This window comes from Pleuronectes platessa, chromosome 21 (assembly GCF_947347685.1).
Source record: "Pleuronectes platessa chromosome 21, fPlePla1.1, whole genome shotgun sequence".
Taxonomy (NCBI): domain Eukaryota; kingdom Metazoa; phylum Chordata; class Actinopteri; order Pleuronectiformes; family Pleuronectidae; genus Pleuronectes; species Pleuronectes platessa.
The window spans coordinates 394,470-415,000 of record NC_070646.1 but is presented as its reverse complement, the minus strand read 5'-3'; the positions used below and the strand labels follow the sequence as shown (position 1 = coordinate 415,000).

Here is a 20,531-nt window from a genome sequence, read left to right as displayed (position 1 = left end):
CCCCAGAGAGGACGTCTCGACAACACAAGTCCCCAGAGAGGACGTCTCAACAACACAAGTCCCCAGAGAGGACGTGTCGACAACACAAGTCCCCAGAGAGGACGTCTCAACAACACAAGTCCCCAGAGAGGACGTGTCGACAACACAAGTCCCCAGAGAGGACGTCTCAACAACACAAGTCCCCAGAGAGGACGTCTCAACAACACAAGTCCCCAGAGAGGACGTCTCAACAACACAAGTCCACAGAGAGGACGTCTCAACAACACAAGTCCCCAGAGAGGACGTCTCAACAACACAAGTCCCCAGAGAGGACGTCTCGACAACACAAGTCCCCAGAGAGGACGTCTCGACAACACAAGTCCACAGAGAGGACGTGTCAACAACACAAGTCCCCAGAGAGGACGTCTCAACAACACAAGTCCCCAGAGAGGACGTCTCAACAACACAAGTCCCCAGAGAGGACGTCTCAACAACACAAGTCCACAGAGAGGACGTCTCAACAACACAAGTCCCCAGAGAGGACGTCTCAACAACACAAGTCCCCAGAGAGGACGTCTCAACAACACAAGTCCCCAGAGAGGACGTCTCAACAACACAAGTCCACAGAGAGGACGTCTCAACAACACAAGTCCCCAGAGAGGACGTCTCAACAACACAAGTCCCCAGAGAGGACGTGTCAACAACACAAGTCCCCAGAGAGGACGTCTCAACAACTTGTTGTTTTCTTTACCATAGAATGAGCCCTTTATGTTTAAATATTCTGTACATAAATACTTTATATTTAACTACTTTGTATTAAAAAACGTTATAGTTACATCGGCGGTGGGGGGGGGGGGGGGGGGTTACAGTTTTGTAAGTGACATAGAAACATTAAAAAAAGATAGCATAGCTGATGTCTTACAGAGGTTTCGCTCATGCTGGGGCTAACAGCAAATGTTATTAGCATGACCAAGCTAACGTAGCATGAAGAAGAAGTCGTTAGCATCAGCAACAAAGACTTGAAATGATTCAGTGTCTTTTTTTAAAAACGGATTTCATGCATTTTGTCTTTTAGGTTTTACACGTTTGTGCTGAGTCAGCGTTAGTGAGGAAACGTGTTTCCGACATAAAACAGGAACAACGGTCACCCCCCCCCCCCCCCCCCCACCTTATGAATGAAGTCCTGTAGTTCGTCTGACTGGTGAGTTCTGAATATATTTGTTTTGTATATTTATAAATCGCACATGGATTTCATTCATCACTTTGTCAACAGATTTTTTATGTAAAACTTTAATATTTAGATTAATTTCTGTTTGGTGTGTTTTGTGACAGCATTTCTTTCAGTCAGTATGTTTTTAATTGTCTTAAACTTTTAAAACTATTTCTTAAGAAGAAATTTCTTCTTAAACTCACTTCCAGTTTTTATGAAATCTGACATTCACCAATGTTTTCTAATCTGGGATTTGTTCTTATGTAAGAAATGAAATGTCACATGTTGCACAGATCTGACGTCTTCTTCTTAGAAAACTTCTTAATAACAAATGTAAGAAAATTCTTAAGATATGAGTGAATGAGGCCAAATGAAATGAGGTGTCTGAGGCAGCGGTATAGTTACTTTAAAAGAGCACAGTCATGATATTAAACCACTTATGATAAAGACTTATTCACCTAGTGAACTTTTACATGAAATATTTTTCGACTTCTCAAAGAAATTTGATATTGTTAATTTCATGTGTGACCACTGAAGCCTGTTTTTTCTGATCTGTGATCAACAGGAAGTGGTTCGGGTCAAACACGTTTTCTCTCTTTAACACAGATTTCATTCAACAGGAAAGAGGAAGGGGAGAAAGGGGAAGCCGCAAGTTTCCTGAATCGTGAAACTTTCCTTTGTGATGTCACCGCGTTTCCTTTGTGATGTCACGCGTTTCCTTTCTTCCTCTTTCTTAGATCCACACCTGAGATTCAAGTCGGCACAGAAACTTCAGACACATTCATCAGACGCACGTTTAGTTATTCTATAGAAATGTTGTCAGAACAAAATGGAAACTTCACGACCCCTGTCCCCGGCGGGGGCGGCTGCCCACCTGTCGGGATTCAACTGGAGGGGGTGATCCTTCCCCCTGTCCTCACCATCGATGTCATACTGGGGCTGCTGGGTAATGTAGTCGCCCTGTGGATCTTCTGTTTCAAGCTGAAGACCTGGAACCCCAACAACCTGTTTCTCTTCAACCTGGTCATCGCCGACTTCTTCGCTCTCGTCAGTCTCCCTCTGAGGATCGATGCCTTGCTCAGGGGTCACTGGGTGTTTGGAGACGGGTTGTGCCGAATCAACCTCTTCCTCATGTTTTCCAACCGCTCGGCCAGCATCGCCCTGATGACCGTGGTGGCCATCTACCGCTACTTCAAGGTGAGAAGCTGATTAGAACGTTCACTACTGTTTGTTCACATATTTCACACCAAAGGTCCAGAGATGTGATCCATAGTTTCACCTTCAAGCGCAAGACTGCACAGTACTCCAGTACTCCAGTACTACAGTACTATAGTACTACAGTACTACACAACTCCAGTACTACAGTACTATAGTACTACAGTACTCCACAACTCCAGTACTCCAGTACTACAGTACTCCACACTAGTTAAAATACACCACATGAATGTCCTCATGGTTGACACATATCGTCGGAGGTCAGCTGCTTCTTCTTCTTCTTCTTCTTCTTCTCTTGTTTAATTCTGTCTCTACTTCCCATGTTTGGTCCAAAGGTCCAAACTCTCCAACAAAGTGTTTTCACTGCAAACCAACAGAACTCCTCTTCTGGTCTGAGGAACCCTTCACACCTGATGTTGAGGGTCAGACTGAACTGAAGAGCTTGAAGCTCTGAACCCGACCAGGTGTGAACGAGTCGTCAGACTGGTCTTAGATCAGTTGAGTGATCCCGTTGAGGCCTGATCCTCGTCCTCTCGTTGCAGGTGGTCAACCCTCACCACAGGTTCAACCGGATGAGCCAGCGTCAGGCGGCGCTGGTGGCGCTGCTGGTCTGGCTGCTGGTGATCAGTCCTCGGGTTCCCATGTTAGCTTACAGCCACATCAAGGGCGGGGGCAACCGGACCCAGTGCTTCTTCTTCACGTCTTACAAAGAGGCCTCGCGGGCCATCATCGTCCTGGTCAGCATGCACCGGGTCCTGACGGTGCTGGAGTTCGTCCTCCCGCTCTCCATGCTGCTCTTCTGCTCCGTCCGGATCTCCAGCTTCCTGAGGCAGCGACAGATGGGCAAACCCGACAAGGTGCGCAAGGCCATGCGTGTGTGCGCCGCCATTGTTTTAGTGTTCATGGTTTGCTTCCTGCCCACCACGGTGACGACCATCGGGGTTTGGGTGGTGCGCTCGTTCCGCCCCTGGGACTGCGCCGCCTTCTACACCTTCACACAGCTCACCATCGTGTCGCTGGGACTGAACTTCCTGAACTCAGCCCTGGACCCCATCATCTACATCTTCTCTAGCTCCATGTTCAGGAAGGCGCTCTGCAGCTTGCTGCCCCGCCCCCCCTGCTGTGGCCCGGGCGCCGCCAACGAGAACACGACGTCCTCTTCAGCGAGTCAGAGCACGAGCCACCAGGAGCTGGAGTCCATGAGGAGGAGCAGAGGGAGTGAGGCCCTGTGACCGGAACCACCTCATCACTGCTTCTGATTGTTGATGAAAGTTTTATTCACGTTTGTTGTTTATGAAAACGTGTCGGTTGATTCGTTAAATATTCATATTCCTTTAACAAAAAATGTGGGTTTTAATTCTGTGTTTATTAAAACTTTTGAAATAATTTTGACTGAGCAGAGAAATGATCGAGCAGAAGTTTCACATGTGCAGAAAACAATGACAAAGATCTGACGCCACCAACAGGCGACCAAATGAAACGCACGATAACTTGAATAAAATCCAAAACATGATGAAGAAATTATCAGATTTATTTTGGTCGATCACAACATCTCTACTTCCTTGACTAAACAACAAAGAAGTGAAAGACAAACAGGAGGAGTCGGATAATTGTTATAAATGTATGTCAAAATATCAGGAAGACAAGTTTAAATCTGACAAACGACTCAATGACGTGTGTGTGTGTGTGTGTGTGTGTGTGTGTGTGTGTGTGTACGTGTGTGTGTACGTGTGTGTGTGTGTACGTGTGTGTGTGTGTGTGTTAGAAGTAGCTCTGAAGCGGCTCCCCCAGGATGTTCTCCATCTCCTGAACGACCTTCTGAACCTGCTGCTCCACCTCCTCACAGTCGTCTGAAAAACAAACGCACACATGATGTCAATTATAGTGTGTGTTTTGAGTGAGTGAGTGAGTGAGTGAGTGAGAGAGTGAGAAGTGAGTGAGTGAGTGAGTGAGAGTTCTCACCCTCCATCAGCTCAGCCAGGAAGGGGATGGTCTCTGGCAGCAGAACCATGTAGTTTTCTTTCAGCTTCGATGTCAACTCCAAGAGAACCAGCAGAGACGAGAACCGGACCTGAAGGAGAGAAGTAGTGTTAGTGTCTGACATGTGGGTGAGCAGGTGTGAACAGGTGTGAACGGTGTGAGCGGGGGGAGCGGGTGTGATCGGGGTTGATAAGGTTTGAGCGGGGGGGAGCGGGTGTGAACCGGTGTGATCGGGGGGGATCAGGTGTGAACAGGTATGATGGGGGGTGAGCAGGTGTGAACAGGTGTGATCGGGGGTGAGCGGGTGGATCAGGTGTGACCAGGTATGATGGGGGGTGAGCAGGTGTGAACAGGTGTGATCGGGGGTGAGCGGGGGGGATCAGGTGTGATCAGGTGTGAGCGGGGGGGATCAGGTGTGATCAGGTGTGAGCGTGGGGGATCAGGTGTGATCAGGTGTGAGCGGGGGGGGTCGGGTGTGATCAGGTGTGAGCGGGGGGGATCAGGTGTGATCAGGTGTGAGCGGGGGGGATCGGGGGTGATCAGGTGTGATTGGGTGGGATCGGGGGGGATCGGGTGTGACCAGGTATGATGGGGGGTGAGCAGGTGTGAACAGGTGTGATCGGGGGTGAGCGGGGGGGATCAGGTGTGATCAGGTGTGAGCGGGGGGGATCAGGTGTGATCAGGGGGGATCGGGTGTGAGCGGGGGGGATCGGGTGTGATCAGGTGTGAGCGGGGGGGATCGGGTGTGAGCGGGGGGGATCGGGTGTGAGCGGGGGGGATCGGGTGTGATCGGGTGTGAGCGGGGGGGATCGGGTGTGAGCGGGGGGGATCGGGTGTGAGCGGGGGGGATCGGGTGTGATCAGGTGTGAGCGGGGGGGATCAGGGGTGATCAGGTGTGAGCGGGGGGGATCGAGTGTGACCAGGTATGATGGGGGGTGAGCAGGTGTGAACAGGTGTGAGCAGGTGTGAGCGGGGGGGATCGGGTGTGATCAGGTGTGAGCGGGGGGGATCGGGTGTGATCAGGTGTGAGCGGGGGGGATCGGGTGTGATCAGGTGTGAGCGGGGGGGATCAGGGGTGATCAGGTGTGAGCGGGGGGGATCGAGTGTGACCAGGTGTGATCAGATGTGAGCAGGTGTGAGCGGGGGGGATCGAGTGTGACCAGGTGTGATCAGATGTGAGCAGGTGTGATCAGATGTGAGCAGGTGTGAGCGGGGGGGATCGAGTGTGACCAGGTGTGATCAGATGTGAGCAGGTGTGACCAGGTGTGAGCAGGTGTGAGCGGGGGGGATCAGGTGTGATCAGGTGTGATCAGATGTGAGCAGGTGTGACCAGGTGTGAGCAGGTGTGAGCGGGGGGGGGATCAGGTGTGATCTCACCTTGGCGTCGCTGTGTCTCGTCTTCAGTAGAATCTGATAGTTGAGAGTTTTCCACTGAGCGTCGTCAGCCAGAGCAACAGAGAAGTGACCGATACACGGAACCAGGTGCTGAGTCATCATCTGCTGGTACTGCTGCTGACCCCCCACTGTGTTCTCCAACTGCAACACACACAGAGAGAGAGAGAGAGAGTCAGGGACACCAATCAGCGAATCAGCACGCAGCACTCAGGTCAGCTGTGAACCAGTGGCCTCACCTGGTCCACCAGTGGCTTCATGAGGGCGTCGGCTCGCTCTCTACTGAGGAACCTCTGTGTGTCGTACAGGAAGATCTTCTGCAGACAGCTGAGGACGAGCTGGAGCAGCAGCTGGTTCTTCACGCCGTCCGACTCAAAGAGCGGCTCGTCTGAGGAGATGAAGATGAAGATGAAGATGAAGGGAAAAATAAACATGGAGAACAATCAGAAAAAAATTTAAAACACTCAAAATAAAAGTAGATATTTTAAGGTTTCAATAAAATCAAAGAATACGATTTCAAAAACTGAAAGAAGATGATTTGGAGAACATGTGAAGACCTTTCTGCGAGCGGTTGGTCCTTCGGAGAAGATCTGAGAACGGTTTCACTAAGTTTCCTGCGAACAGGACGAAGAGTCCTTTGAGCCGCTCGGCGATGGCGTCGCAGAGTCGGTAGAAGGTCAGCTGACGCTCCTCGCCGTCGGATCTGCTCCAATCAAAGAGCTGCAGGAGAAACGACAGCATCAGCGAGAGCCGCTTCCTGCAGGTTTGTGTTTGTGTGTCTGTGGAATGTGTCAGTGTCACCTTGAAGAAGAGCGGTCTGAAGGTGACCTCCGACAGCTTCAGCACCATGGCCATCAGGCAGTCGACCACACAGCCCTCAGTCTCCCACGTCTTCTCCAGATCGCCCTGAAGAGGAGAGAGTTCGTGATGAAGGGTCCTGACCCGGGTTTCACTCCAGTCATGACATTGACAGACGAACAGGAAGTGCTTCAGCACCTCAGATGTCACTTCCTGTCAAAGTGTCACACTGGACACAACCAGAAACTGACCTGACAGTGCTCGTTGCGGAAGTCGAGGGCCGTGAGGAAGAAGGCGGTGAGTTCTGATTGGTGGGAGCTCAGCTGATCTTTCTCCATGTGAGTGATGTGTTCCTTCAGGATGCTCAGTAGCGCCCCCAGGTGAGCCTGCAGGAGAACGCACAGAGGTCAGAGGTCAACCCTGATATAAATCCTCTGTTTGAGATCAGAGCTCAAAGGAGAAGAACGTTCTGACCTTCTTATCGACGACCATGGAACTGTAGCAGCTGGACAGGTTGGGCAGTAGGACCCTGGGGGGCAGCTGGGTGGCCAGGGTGGTCCTGAGGGACGAGAGACGCACCGAGAGCTGGACGGACGAAGAGGAGGACGAAGAGGAGGAGTCCACCAGACGAGTCAGACGACACACCTGCAGAAACAGAGAGTTCATGTGATGAGGAGGAGGAGGAGGAGGAGGAACCAGAGTCAGACCAGAGTCAGACCAGGGTCAGACCAGGGTCAGACCAGAGTCAGACCCGGGTCAGACCAGAGTCAGACCAGAGTCAGACCCGAGTCAGACCCGAGTCAGACCCGAGTCAGACCCGAGTCAGACCAGAGTCAGACCAGAGTCAGACCAGGGTCAGATCAGAGTCAGACCAGAGTCAGACCAGAGTCAGACCCGGGTCAGACCCGAGTCAGACCCGAGTCAAACCAGAGTCGGACCAGGGTCAGACCAGGGTCAGACCAGGGTCAAACCAGGGTCAAACCAGAGTCAGACCAGGGTCAGACCCGGGTTAGACCCGAGTCAGACCAGAGTCAGACCAGAGTCGGACCAGAGTCGGACCCGAGTCAGACCCGAGTCAGACCCGAGTCAGACCAGAGTCAGACCAGGGTCAGATCAGAGTCAGACCAGAGTCAGACCAGAGTCAAACCAGAGTCAAACCAGGGTCAAACCAGAGTCAGACCCGAGTCAGACCCGAGTCAGACCCGAGTCAGACCCGAGTCAGACCCGGGTCAGACCAGAGTCAGACCCGGGTCAGACCCTGGTTTGACTCTGGTCTGACTCTGGTCTGACTCTGGTCTGACTCGGGTCTGACTCTGGTCTGACCCGAGTCACCTCAGTCTTCCTCACCTGGGAGGTGATGTCCTGCAGGTAGGGGCTGATGAAGTGCGGCAGCGTCTCGGTGACTCTCTGGAGGGCGGTGACGGCGCTCAGCAGGTAAATCTCATTGGTCAGCAGCTCCTTCCTGTTAGCCAGCGTGTGCAGCACTGCAGGCATCAACCTACACACACACAGACACACACACAGTTGCAATGAGTCTCTCTCACACCTATGGCTGCTACATGCCTCCTCTCCGCCCACACGGACCTGGGCAGCTGAGGGATGGCGCGGGCCTTCAGCGTGCTGACCACCTCGGCGATGCAGAGCAGAGCGCTGCCCATCACGTTCTTCTCCTCCTCCGCTGAAGACACCATCTCCACCGTCTGCTGCAGGACGGGGACGAACGCCTCCTGGTGGCCGGAGCCGAACGTGCGACAGAGCAGCTTGAGGCTGTAGAGCGCCGTCTGCCGGTTGATGCCGTGCTCCGCCTCCTCCGTCACCTTACTGTGACTTTTACCCACGATGCTCAGCAGGTCTCCGATCAGCTGCAGGAACATGTTGACCTGGAACAGAAATGAGGAAGAAGATCAATCGACCTGATATTCAACTGATCATCTGTTCATAATCCAATTAATTAGCAGGTATCACTTATCAGCTCATTAGCAAAACATCTAGGTTGAGATGAATCTGAACTAAATGTTATTCAGTGGTTCTGGTAACATTAAAGTAAAGAATCTCATGTTATTAAAGTTTTATTTAAATCTTAACTACGTGATTGACTATTATTTATTGATTGTTGATTTCATTTGTCTGATGTAATTTCTTCACCTTGTCACAAGTGCAATATGAATAAAGTTAGGGTTAGGTTGAGTGCACGTGTGTGTGTGTGTACGTGTGTGTGTGTGTGTGCATGTGTGTGTGCATGTGTGTGTGTGAGTGTTACCTGCTGCCCGTCCCACCGGGTCCTGGTCTGCAGCTTGTTGTTCAGCAGCTCCATGGCCTTCCTCCTGACGGACACCAGCTGATTTCCCATCAGCCCCCTCATCACCGTGATGAAGGTGTCTGTGGGCAGCAGCGCGTTCACCTGGGAACCGGAGACGAAGGTGAAAACGTGTTTGTGAGTTTGAGAACATTCGTCATTATTGAATGAGTCAGTGGTTTGGTTCTGCTCAGGCTCTCTGGTCATGAACCACATGCTGTGAATCAGGCTCCTGTCAGGAGAGGAGTCGAACCTTGTCCAGGACGTCGTAGCTCTTGTTGAGCAGAACTCTCCAGAACTTGGCGGTGGGCTTGTCGGCGTTCTCCTCGACGCAGCGAGCGACGCTGTGGATGAAGCGCAGGTTCTCCTCCAGCAGCCTGGACCCAACAGGAAGCTGTCAGCCTCACATCAACAACACAATCACTCTGTTTCCTGTGAGAGCGAATCCGGACTCACCTCTGCTGCAGCTGCTGAAGAGACTCGTCCACGACGTCACCGCCCTCGGCCACCTGGACGAGCAGAAGGGATCTGATCTTGTATCAAAGTTCTCAGTTTGTTTACATGTAAACAAAATGTTCCTAAGATTCTAAGCGGCTCACCTTCCCCACGAAGCTGCTGGAGCCGAGCAGCTGAGCCATGAAGGAGACGCAGAGGAACTTGAAGTGTCTCAGCTCTTTGCTGCTGTGAGTGTCCACGCTGAAGATCAGCTCCTCCACCTTCTCCTCGTCTTCCTCCGGCTTCTTGGCTCCTCGGCGCTTCACTGGAGCTGCAGGACAAAGAGTCAGAGCTCAGCCTGAGACGGAGCTTCGTCCGAGGACACTTCACTCGGATCATTTGGTTTTTCTCACCGTCGTCTTTTTCGTTGGGCAGCTGCTGCAGGAAGTTCAGGATGTTGATGAGAGAGACGAGCTGCTCGCTCACCTCGAACTGACAGCACAGAGAAATCCAGAAATCTACGTCCCTGTCCAGAGACGCCTCCTACACACACACACACACACACACACACGTTAGGTGTGTAGCTGCAGACAGGTGAGTCTCGGGAGTCACAACTCGGTCTCACCTTCTCGCTCACGGAGCTAGCGGTCTGCTCGGCGTGCAGCTTGAAGAGGAGGAGCATTAGGACCCAGAGGAAGCGGCGGGGGCCCAGCGTGGTGATCAGCTGGACGAGGACGGGGAGCCGCCGGTGGTCGGGCACGTGAGGCAGCGCGTCGGCAAACACGTGCATGATCCTCGCCACCACGGCGTGCACGTGAGCCGACGACTGGTCGTCAGAGAGCTGGTGAGCCTGAGGGGGGGGGGGGGGGGGGGGGACACAGTTATGTAATGATGATGACGGCGTCTCCCTGTCGGAGCCGAAGACTTCAGCGCGGCTCTCACCTTGATGAGCGCCGGGATCACCATCTGAACCGTCTTGTCGATGACTCTGAAGCTGTAGGCGTCGTCCAGACGCATGATGTTCGCTCCCATGAAGGTGAAGATGGGCATGATGTTGTGAAGGACCTTCTCCTGCAGGACGAAGACCATGAGGAGAAACATGAGATTCTTAAAACATGAGAAACTGTTCAGACACTAAACTCATTTACAGTCTCTTCTTTAAGATGAAATGAAAAATGTCCCTTCATGTTTTTGGGTATAAACGACCGACAGGAACCCGGAGAGGAACCGAACATGAAGATCTGGTTCCTGCAGACGAGTGTGTTTGAGAGGACGACTCACGGGGAAGATGGTGGCGGCGGCGCCCAGCAGCAGCAGAGCGTGGTGGTGAGTCTGCGGCATGTCGGACGATCTGATGCACTGAACCACCAGCTCCACGCTGAACTTCTCCTCCTCCAGGACGTCTGCAGAGAGCGAGCAGACACACGACTCAGAGGACGAGGACAGGAGACCTTTAACTCTGATAACTGAGGTGAGGCGAGCTGACGTACCAGGCCCCAGCGGTCGGCCATCAGGAGACAGCTTGTGGGACACGTTGAGCAGACAGCTGAGCAGCAGCTGTTTGGTGTACTCCATGTTGGCGTGACCTCCTGAACACGGCTCCAGACTCCTGAGAAAAGAGCACAAGCGTCAGCCCAGTGGCGCCCTCGCCTGGTCAAACTGAGAAGCCAGCGGCCGTCCGCACCTGGAGAGCAGAGAGAACAGAACCGGCACCAGCGCCTGCGCTCGCTTCAGCTTCTTCTTGTGCTGCAGCAGCTCCAGGATCAGCGTGACTCTCTGCCACGGCACAGCGCCCCCCTCTGGACACCCCTCGCTGCTCTCCTGAGGTTTCCTGACAAACAAACAACTGTTACTCGTCTGGAACATCAGAATCTTAAAATGATGTTAAACAGGAGATTTAAGATTTTTAATCCAAGTTTTTCAAATCAAAGACGACGACACGTTCAGGGTCTGAGGAGAGAATCAGACGTGAGAGCTCCGACAGCACGAAGGTGTAAAAACACACAACTCACCTCAGACTCATTTTGCTCCTTCGGGTCTGCTGCACCGTCACACTGACTCTGGGCTTCTCTGGTGGAGACAGCTCATTGGCTATGAGCTGACTGTCCACGGCCAGCTGAGGAAACAGGAAATGATCATAAACTCATTAGTAAATCATTATTATTTCCATTATTCATCCTTTGTCTGATAAATAGCCGAGGTCCTTACTCCTTTAAATATGCTGCTGACAGTGTTGGCCACCAGGGGGCTCTTGCTCTCCAGCAACACGTCGAATATCACCGTCAAGAGCTTTTGCTGCACCTTCTCTTCTCCAAGGGCCGAGAAGAACGACTTTGTGATCTGAGGAGGAGGAGGAGGAAGAGGAGGAGGAGGAAGAGGAAGAGGAAGAGGAAGAGGAAGAGGAGGAAGAGGAAGAGGAGTATGAACACCTTTTTTCTCTTCAGTTTTTTCATAATGAAACTTCTCCAGTTCATCTAACCCTGTTTCTCAGGTTATAATCAGTTAACCTCGGTGGAACCTGGACCTGCCACTATCTGTGGTTCTAAACCGTGAAGCTGATTTAAAGCTGGACACAGATCAGATCTCCAGCTGCTCCTGACCTGTTCCAGAGCGCTGATCTGGCAGCTGGCGATGTCCGTGTGCGGCTGAGTGGACGTCTTCAAGGCTCTGATGAACAGATCCAGACAGTTCTGGTCCTCAGGCAACATGGCGGCAGACGCCTCGTTGTACTTCCCCAGGATGAGCTGGATGAGCGTGGCCTCGTCCCGCAGCAGGGCGGGGGTGTCGGGGCCGCTCTGCTCCAGCAGCCGGTCGAGAACAGGAAGCAGGGTGGACAGGACCGGCTGGGGGGGGGGCAGGTGTTAAATGGTAGATCTCTCTAAAGGGACAGGTTCATTTCAGCTGGACAGGCGAGCCCCTCACCTGTCCGTTAACATGACTCAGCGCTCTCAGCAGGACGGCGGCGCTGTACGAGGGACAACATGGCGTCTGAACGCTCAGCAGCAGCTGCTGCATGGACGCCTGCTGCGTCTTCACGCTGCACGACAAACTGTCCTCGTGAAGAACACCGAGCGCCTGCAGGGATTCAAACACACGCTCACTGAGGCTGTCAGCCAATCAACACGCAGTCCAACCAACAAACACTTTCATTCACTGATCAATTCACTTCTGTTAATGACACTTTAAACTGAACTGAGAGAAAATCCAAGGTTTTATTAAAATGTTCTATATTTAAAGTTTTCTTTTTTTGTATTTGAATTTTTCTCACCAAGCTCAAGTAGGCGGGGTCAGCGAGAATCTCCTCCGAGGTCTTCAGCAGCTTCTCTGTGATTGGCTGGAAGGGAGAGTCAGCTCCTGATAGGCTCTGCAGGGCGGCGAGCGCCACCCTCCGCACCTCACGGACCGGAGAGGTGAGACAACACAGCAGGGACGGAACCACTGAGACACACACACACACACACACACACACACACACACACACACACACACACACACACACACACACACACACACACACACACACACACACACACACACACACACACACACACACACACACACACACACACACACACACACACACACACACACTTTAGTTTCTACCTCCACAGACCACCAGATGAAACTCATTTCTTCAGCTCGCTCACCGGGGGAGTTGGGCGCGGCCAGCCCCTGCAGCACGCCGGCGGGCTGGACGCTCAGCAGCGCCCGGCCCAGGTGCAGAGCTCGAGTCTGAAGGACAGCGTCCACCTTCACGTCCAGCTGGTCGCCGTGGTTACTGCCATATCCCCACACCAGGCACAGGAACCTGAAGAGCATCAGCGGCTCAGGCACGTGGACCTGAGGGACGAGAAGCGTCACGTGGTCTCTACATGTCTGCTCTTCGATCTAAACACACATGTGGAAACGTGCTGGGTCTCTGTACCTGGACGAGGAGCTTCATCATGTCCCTGAAGCTCCCGGCTGTCGGCCCGTCTCCGGCGCCGCTGATGACCACACTGAAGAGGCGGCAGATCAATCCCAGGTAACAGCAGGTGTTGGTGTCCATCTTCTCCGGGTTCCACCACACCTCCCCTGCAGACAGGAAGTGTGTGAGCTCTGTCTGTCTGAGTGAAGCCTCAGTGCGACTCGTGGGACTTGTGTTACCTTTGAAAGAGGCGTCGTCACACTTGAGAGTGGAGATGAAGTCTCTCAGCAGAGAGAAGAGGACGAAGCCGAGCTCGGCCGCCAGCCGCTCCCCCGGCCGCTGCTCACAGCTGCTCAGGTACAAGGTCAGAGCCTCGGGGAACGAGGGGGGGGCGGACACGCCCTGTTTACACAAACAAAATCAAACATGGGGACGACAGAGAAAAATGTTCTTTAGTTTAGAAAAATATATGTAAACCTAAGACTGATGACAAACGTTTTGTTTTAAAATTCAAATCAGGACATGAAGTTCACGGACCTGGACGTCTTCGTCCCCGGCAATGAGCTCCAGCAGGGGGCGCTCCAGCAGCGTGAAGACCCTCTGGGCGGTGAGCAGGTGCTGCGTCTCGCTCAGCTCCCCCAGGCCGAGCAGCAGAGTCCGGGTCAGAACCAGGAAGGACGTCCTCTCTCTGAGGCCGGAGCTCCACTGCTGCTCCACCAGAGAAACCAGCTTCTCCAGCTGAAGAAGAAAACACACTGTGACCTCCTGATGACCTCTGCACACGGGAGGAGCGCAGTCTGTAAATAAAGAGGACCAGTCCCAGTTCTCCCCCTGGTGGCTGCCTGCAGATTAGGTCATTAACCTCCTCCACGTTAGCAGATGGGACATGGACAAACTTAGAAATCCAAAGAGACGTTAAATAAATGTTTGTCAAATATGGTTTCTGTCAGTTCAGGTCGTTCTTATCACTTAGCTCAAGTGTTTCTGATCAGTTAGGTTTATTAGTCATTGATGAGACGTCTTGATTGACAGCTGACACTGACTCAGGATTGGTCGGCTCAAACTGTCGAACCTGAAACGAGAACTCACGGCGTCTCGTTTGGAGAAGTGCTCCATGTTCGCCAGGTTCCTGGTCAACGTGCAGATGAGGCGCTGGTTGACCAAACCCACGAATCCGTGTTCAGAGCTTCTCTTGGTCGTCTCGTCCATCTCTGTGAGCACAGAGCAAACAGCGTCACTGACACGGCTCCACGCCACAGTGCTGCTCTTCAAAGTCTCTTCACGCTCATTCAAAAACTTACAGAAAAACTTATAATAATAATAAAAAAGAATCAAATGAAAATTTAACTCAAATCCAAGTTGTACCTTCAGCCCAGTTGAAGGTGAGCGGGTGTTGGGCGAGGACGGAGGACCGGGCGACGGAGGAGGCGAGGCTGAGCTGGGCGGAGTCGGGCCGGGCCCCGGTCACCACCAGGAAGGGCAGCAGCCTCCAGCCGGTTCTCTGCAGCCACTCGACGTCGCCCTTTCCCAGCCGCGGGTCGGACAGTAAACGCACCGCCTCTGTCAGCACTGGCAGCCTGAAGGAGAGAAAACGATCACTAATACGGATCAATGCTGACCTTCAGTAATCAATACAAGCTCATTTGATTATCACATAAGAAGGTGTGTGTGTCACTGACCAGTGCTCGGACACACACAGGTCCACTCTGAGCAGCAGGGACATTAAACATGACAACGTTTCTTCAGGATCCAAAACATCCAACAAAACCTGCAACGACAATAAAACACAACTTGGTGCGTGTTTGATTTAAAGCTGCAGCGTCCGTGGCCTCGTTCATCTCCTCACTGACCTCCACGACCTTCAGAGCAGCCGCCACCACCTCGGGGACGTCGTCCTTCACACGGTCCATCACGGCGTCTTTCAGGAAGTCTTCGTCCAGACTCTTCTGCTGCCGAGAGGACACAGGACTTTCAGAATCAAAGCAGCTGAATCTCCGGTGACGAGCTCCCACAGGAGAGGAACCTACCTGTCCCGAGCTGATGACGCTCCTCAGGTGCTCCACAGCAGAGACTCGGACCGACGGCACCGGGTGCTTCAGACTCAGGAGCAGCGACGTGTCCGAGTCGCCCAGAATCTGAAGACGGAAACAAAAACAAACAAACACTGAAGGTACCGAACCAATCGGAATCCACTTCTCAAGTGTGATGAGATCCCAGTTCATCATGAGTCGTGTACCTGGTACTTCCCACTGCTCAGTGAGAGAGAAATGAACTGGTGGAAAAGATGTTTCTGCTCAGGGCTGCTGAGGTCGGTCACGTGACCCGAGAGGACGCCGTCCAGAGCGCCACAGTATCTGATGGAGGAGACACGAGGTCAAGTGAACTGAGACAACAAACTGCAGGAGCTGATCAATGATCAACTTCAATAAACCTAAACTGAACAGAAGTATTGACTGGAGGCTGCAGAGCTCCGGATGTAAATAGAGAAGTTTTAATACCTGGACTCGAACAGTCGGACCAGAGGCAGCAGCCGCTGGTCCAGGGCACAGAGGTTCTCAGCTGAGAGCTCGGTCTGAGTCAGGTACTCGTCCAGAAGCAAACTGCAGCAGGAACAAAGCAACAGGAGTCAGCAGCGAACATCTCGACCACTGGAGCTTCAGAGCTGCTGTGGGAACCACTGGTTTCCACTGGAGCTTCAGAGCTGCTGTGGGAACCACTGGTCTCCACTGGAGCTTCAGAGCTGCTGTGGGAACCACTGGTCTCCACTGGAGCTTCAGAGCTGCTGTGGGAACCACTGGTCTCCACTGGAGCTTCAGAGCTGCTGTGGGAACCACTGGTCTCCACTGGAGCTTCAGAGCTGCTGTGGGAACCACTGGTTTCCACTGGAGCTTCAGAGCTGCTGTGGGAACCACTGGTTTCCACTGGAGCTTCACAGCTGCTGTGGGAACCACTGGTCTCCACACGACTCAGCAGTTTTACATTAAGACGTTTTGAGAATCTCACTTCTCCAGGTTTGTATTTGCTGCCTTCAGTGAAGATGAGTTCTTCTATCTACTTCCTGTTTACATCACGTGACCAGTGCTGGTGAGCGGTCATGTGACGTGTGTGTCTAGGTGTGTCAGTGTGGGCGGAGGATGAGGTGAGTTTACCGAGCCACAGTTTGATCCAGGCCTCTGGTGAGAGGCACAGACTCCAGGACGGACTCCAGGACGCTGAGCTGGTCCGTCCCCGCTTCACCTGGAACCAGAAGACACAACATCAGCTCTGCTCTGACACCTTCCTCCTGTCAGCTGGTTCCTGTTCTCACCTGAGCTGAACATGTGGTGGATCAGGTGAGGAAGCAGCTGACGCAGCAGTGGACTGACATCGTGAACCGCCGCCATGACCTGCAGAGTGGACGCCAGGGACGGCATCGAGCAGAGGCGGTCGAAAGCTCTGAGGACACGAGAAGACACGAGAAGACACAGGTGAGTCACATCTCTATTCTAAGTCTTATAAACCCTGAACCTCCGCGGTGGAGGATCCTCCTCTGGACCCGATCCCCACCTGGGCCCGGCGGCGCCCTCCTTCTGGTTCTGCAGCAGCACGATGAGGCAGCCCAGACCTTCTCGAGCCAGGACCGGCTCCTTGACCAGCGACTTGCTGATGTGCACGGCGAGGCTGTCCACCAGACTCGCCTCCATCACCACCTTCACTGCCAGCTGGCACACGATCATGTAGGAGGCGGCTTTGTAGTCGCTCAGCGGCGACTTCAGGCCCTGAGAGAAGAAGAAGACATGAGGGGGCGGAGCCTCGTGGGAAAGGTCTCAGCTGAGCTCCTGTGGCTGGACACAAAATCCTCATAAGAACCATTCTGACCGATCACTGACCAGTAACTGACCAGTAACTGACCGATCACTGACCAGTAACTGACCGATCACTGACCGATCACTGACCAGTAACTGACCAGTGACTGACCGATAACTGACCAGTAACTGACCGATCACTGACCGATCACTGACCAGTAACTGACCAGTAACTGACCGATCACTGACCAGTACCTGACCGATAACTGACCAGTAACTGACCGATCACTGACCGATCACTGACCAGTAACTGACCTGTAACTGACCGATCCCTGACCAGTAACTGACCAGTAACTGACCGATAACTGACCAGTAACTGACCGATCACTGACCGATCACTGACCAGTAACTGACCAGTAACTGACCAGTAACTGACAGATCACTGACCAGTGACTGACTGATCCCTGACCAGTAACTGACCGGTAACTGACCGATAACTGACCAGTAACTGACCGACCACTGACCAGTAACTGACCGACCACTGACCAGTAACTGCCCGATCACTGACCAGTAAGTGACTGATCCCTGACCAGTAACTGACCAGTAACTGACCGATCACTGACAAGTAACCGACCGACCACTGACCAGTAACTGACCGATCACTGACCAGTAACCGACCGACCACTGACCAGTAACTGACCGATCACTGACCAGTAACCGACCGATCACTGACCAGTAAGTGACTGATTGCTGCAGACCCCCTGTCACTCACCCTCTGAACGTAGGGCAGCAGTTTGGAGATGATGGTGTCCGACACGCTGTCCACGGCGTCCAGCGTGGGGACGATGGTGGACGCGTAGAAGGAGAAGATCACTCTGAGCTGAGAGCAGCTTCCAGAGTGACCCCAGTACGCCTGAGAAGATGGAGAAGAAGAAGAAGAAGAAGAAGAAGAAGAAGTCTCAGCTACACTTGGTTTCCTTCAGTTTCTCAGATGGAGAACAATGAGCGGTGGTCTCTCTACTGCCCCCTCAGCCCGGACAGGAGATGACAGTTACCTGGATGGACCTGGTGACCATGCTGCAGATGAAGTCCATGAAGCTCAGGTCTGTGTAGCAGTGAGTGATCAGAGCTCCTCTGGACAACGGCACGCCGGGTTTCTATTGAAACAAGAGGAAGCAAAGAGGGTTCAAAGCAGTGCGACCCTGTGTAGCCGGTCGTGAGGTCAGAGGTCAGACCTGCAGGCAGTGCAGCCAGTTCCATCGGTTGGTGGCGTCTCTGATCCTGAGCAGCTGCAGGACTCTGACAAACACGTTGGTGTCGTGGTACGGCAGCGCACACGCCAGCAGGCTGTCTGCGTTGTACAGGTGGACGTGGAAGCTGCAACACAACACAACACAACACAACACGAGACAACACAACACAACACGAGACAACAGGAAGTCAAACAAGAGGCGATTGACAGAAAGAAAGAAGCACGTTTTCTGACAATTGATGAATTATTCTTGTTATTTCATCAATAAAACTTAATATGTTTGAATTGTTGAACAGTTTTTGTCTGTGGTGACGTGAACACAGTCGGGGGGGAACAGGCTGGTGCCACGTACCGGTGAACGAGCCACTCGATGCACTTGTGAGCTGGTTTCAGGAGGAAGTAGGGAGAGAGGCGGGTGAGGAAGAGCGAGATGCCGGCGTCCAGCTTCCTGTTGACCTCTTTGGACTGGACACTGCGCTCCAGTGTCAGCGAGGCCCGGCTGAACAGAGTGTCCTGGAACTCCAGAAACACCGGTTCGATTCCCAGCAGCTCCTCCAGCCCTGTGCAGCCTGGAGGGGGGAGGACAGGGGAGGGGGGGTTAACGGCCGGTGGTCTGATGAACTGCAGGTCAGAAACCAGGAAGTGGTGGACGGGACTCACCCAGGGCGTAGAAGTTGGTTTTGTCCATGGACGCAGCATCTTTGGGGTCGAAGAGCAGCGAGGCGACCTCCGCCCGGGTCAGCAGGCCCGGGTCGCTCTGCGGCAGCGCCAGGCGCCTCAGCTGGTGGGCCAGTGACGTCATGGTGACAGAGTCTGAACCTGAGGAGACACAGACTTTAATCAACAGAGCAGAGACTTGATGTGGAGGAAAGGGTCCAAAGAACGTTTCTTTCTATCAATACTCAATTATAGTGTCATTATTTTATCTCTTAATATGTTTTTTATAACGTGAGACTTGTTCAACTTCTCAATAAAGAATATAAATCAAACGATCACAGCTGCTCGTAGCTTTGGTTTCTTTCAACCCGGTGATCTTCAAAGTGATCAGCACCGACTAGTCACTAACTTCAGGAAACTGCTCAACAACAACCACGAGTCCTTCAGAAACACGAGGGAGTTAATGGATCTGAACGATCTGCTAACTGATCACCGATCAGATCAACTCCAGTGAGGACACGTGGTGTTTGGAGCTGGAGGAGCGCTTCATGAAGCCTGGTCACCGGAACCCGGTTTGAACTCAGTGCTCGAGACTCGAGATGCTCGAGTTCAACGTGAGTGACGTCAACACGTGAAACGTTAAACTAAAATAAAACGTGTGAAACGCGTCAGAACAGAAACTTTAGAGAAGAATTCAAACAGAAACATGAAAACTGACCTTTTCTCTGCTTCTCCACAAACACGTTGCTGAAGCACGTTCACGCTGCGACTACTTCCGGTTCACGGCAAATTACATGTCTCACATCCGATGTCTTCCGGGTTCAGTTTTTACTGAGAAACAAACATATAACTAAAATAAACTGAGCGACATGTTCATATGCTAGAGACGTGACGCATGTCAGGATCATGGTGAGTTATAATGTAAAAACCAATGGATGGAGTGAACCATCTCTACCAGAATAGGATCTTTGTATAGGTGGTTTACTCCTCCCGCCACACGGGGCCGCTGCTCAGCGCCGTGTATATAAACAGCTGCTGTGGTTTACACGTGAGCTTGTCGTTAGTTTGACGTTAGTTTGTCAGCTGACGTAAAATGGATTCAAAACATTGACAATAAAGACTTTTACGTGAGTAAGAAAAAAACAAACAAGTGAAACGGATCTAACGAAAACAACGTTAAAACAAACCGGAAGCTGTCGTTTGCCTCACGGCTCAGAGGGCGGGAGCAGCGCGTGAGGTGTTCTGGTGTTCTGGTGCGGTGAGTGTGTGTGTGTTTGTGTGTGTGTATGTATGTGTGAGCGAGCGCGTGTGTGTGTGTTGTGTCTCTGTGTTTGTGTGTGTGTCTCTGTGTTTGTGTGTGTGTCTCTGTATGGGTTTGTGCCTGCGTGTGCGCGTGTTGTCTCTCTGTCTATCTGTGCGTGTTGTCTCTGTGTTTATTTGTGTGTGTGCATGTGTGACAGCTAATGCTAATGCTAACGTTAGCAAGTCAACACTTCATGTTTTCGCGGGGCCCCGCCCTTCGTGCATTTACATTGGTCCTCCTCGACGTCATCTGTCTGAGCTCCACGCTGATTGGCTGGGAGCCGATCAGCTGAAGGAGACACGTGGTGAACAAACATTAAAAT

At 52.5% G+C, this 20,531-nt stretch overlaps 2 protein-coding genes across 4 annotated transcripts; one reads left to right on the top strand and one right to left on the bottom strand.

Moving 5' to 3' along the window:
* Positions 1-1,130: 1,130 nt before the first annotated feature.
* LOC128426881 (hydroxycarboxylic acid receptor 2) lies at positions 1,131-3,925 on the top strand. 3 transcript variants are annotated; one of them, XM_053413937.1, is made up of 3 exons: positions 1,131-1,180; positions 1,927-2,386; positions 2,947-3,925. In XM_053413937.1, exons 2-3 carry the CDS (start codon positions 2,003-2,005, stop codon positions 3,634-3,636), a joined length of 1,074 nt encoding a protein of 357 aa, XP_053269912.1. In that variant the 5' UTR covers positions 1,131-1,180; positions 1,927-2,002; the 3' UTR covers positions 3,637-3,925. The 3 variants fall into 3 exon arrangements, with proteins under 3 accessions (XP_053269912.1, XP_053269911.1, XP_053269913.1); XM_053413936.1 differs by having other exon boundaries at positions 1,132-1,180; positions 1,810-2,386; XM_053413938.1 differs by lacking the exon at positions 1,131-1,180 and adding an exon at positions 1,270-1,522.
* On the bottom strand, positions 3,918-19,051 carry heatr1 (HEAT repeat containing 1). Its single transcript, XM_053413939.1, has 44 exons — positions 18,910-19,051; positions 18,602-18,818; positions 18,233-18,374; positions 18,053-18,154; positions 17,770-17,910; positions 16,759-16,970; positions 16,520-16,647; positions 16,362-16,449; positions 15,711-15,812; positions 15,449-15,566; positions 15,240-15,347; positions 15,063-15,161; positions 14,892-14,980; positions 14,578-14,789; positions 14,302-14,423; positions 13,750-13,950; positions 13,452-13,614; positions 13,231-13,379; positions 12,953-13,145; positions 12,574-12,743; positions 12,228-12,380; positions 11,906-12,148; positions 11,514-11,645; positions 11,318-11,421; positions 10,990-11,136; positions 10,796-10,914; positions 10,587-10,708; positions 10,248-10,376; positions 9,931-10,155; positions 9,719-9,848; positions 9,470-9,636; positions 9,327-9,379; positions 9,124-9,247; positions 8,835-8,975; positions 8,159-8,454; positions 7,922-8,072; positions 7,049-7,219; positions 6,826-6,960; positions 6,578-6,682; positions 6,334-6,496; positions 6,016-6,164; positions 5,762-5,920; positions 4,367-4,475; positions 3,918-4,254 (listed from the first exon to the last, which is right to left on the bottom strand). Exons 1-44 carry the CDS (start codon positions 19,049-19,051, stop codon positions 4,166-4,168), a joined length of 6,414 nt encoding a protein of 2,137 aa, XP_053269914.1. The 3' UTR covers positions 3,918-4,165.
* Between the last annotated feature and the right edge of the window lie 1,480 nt (positions 19,052-20,531).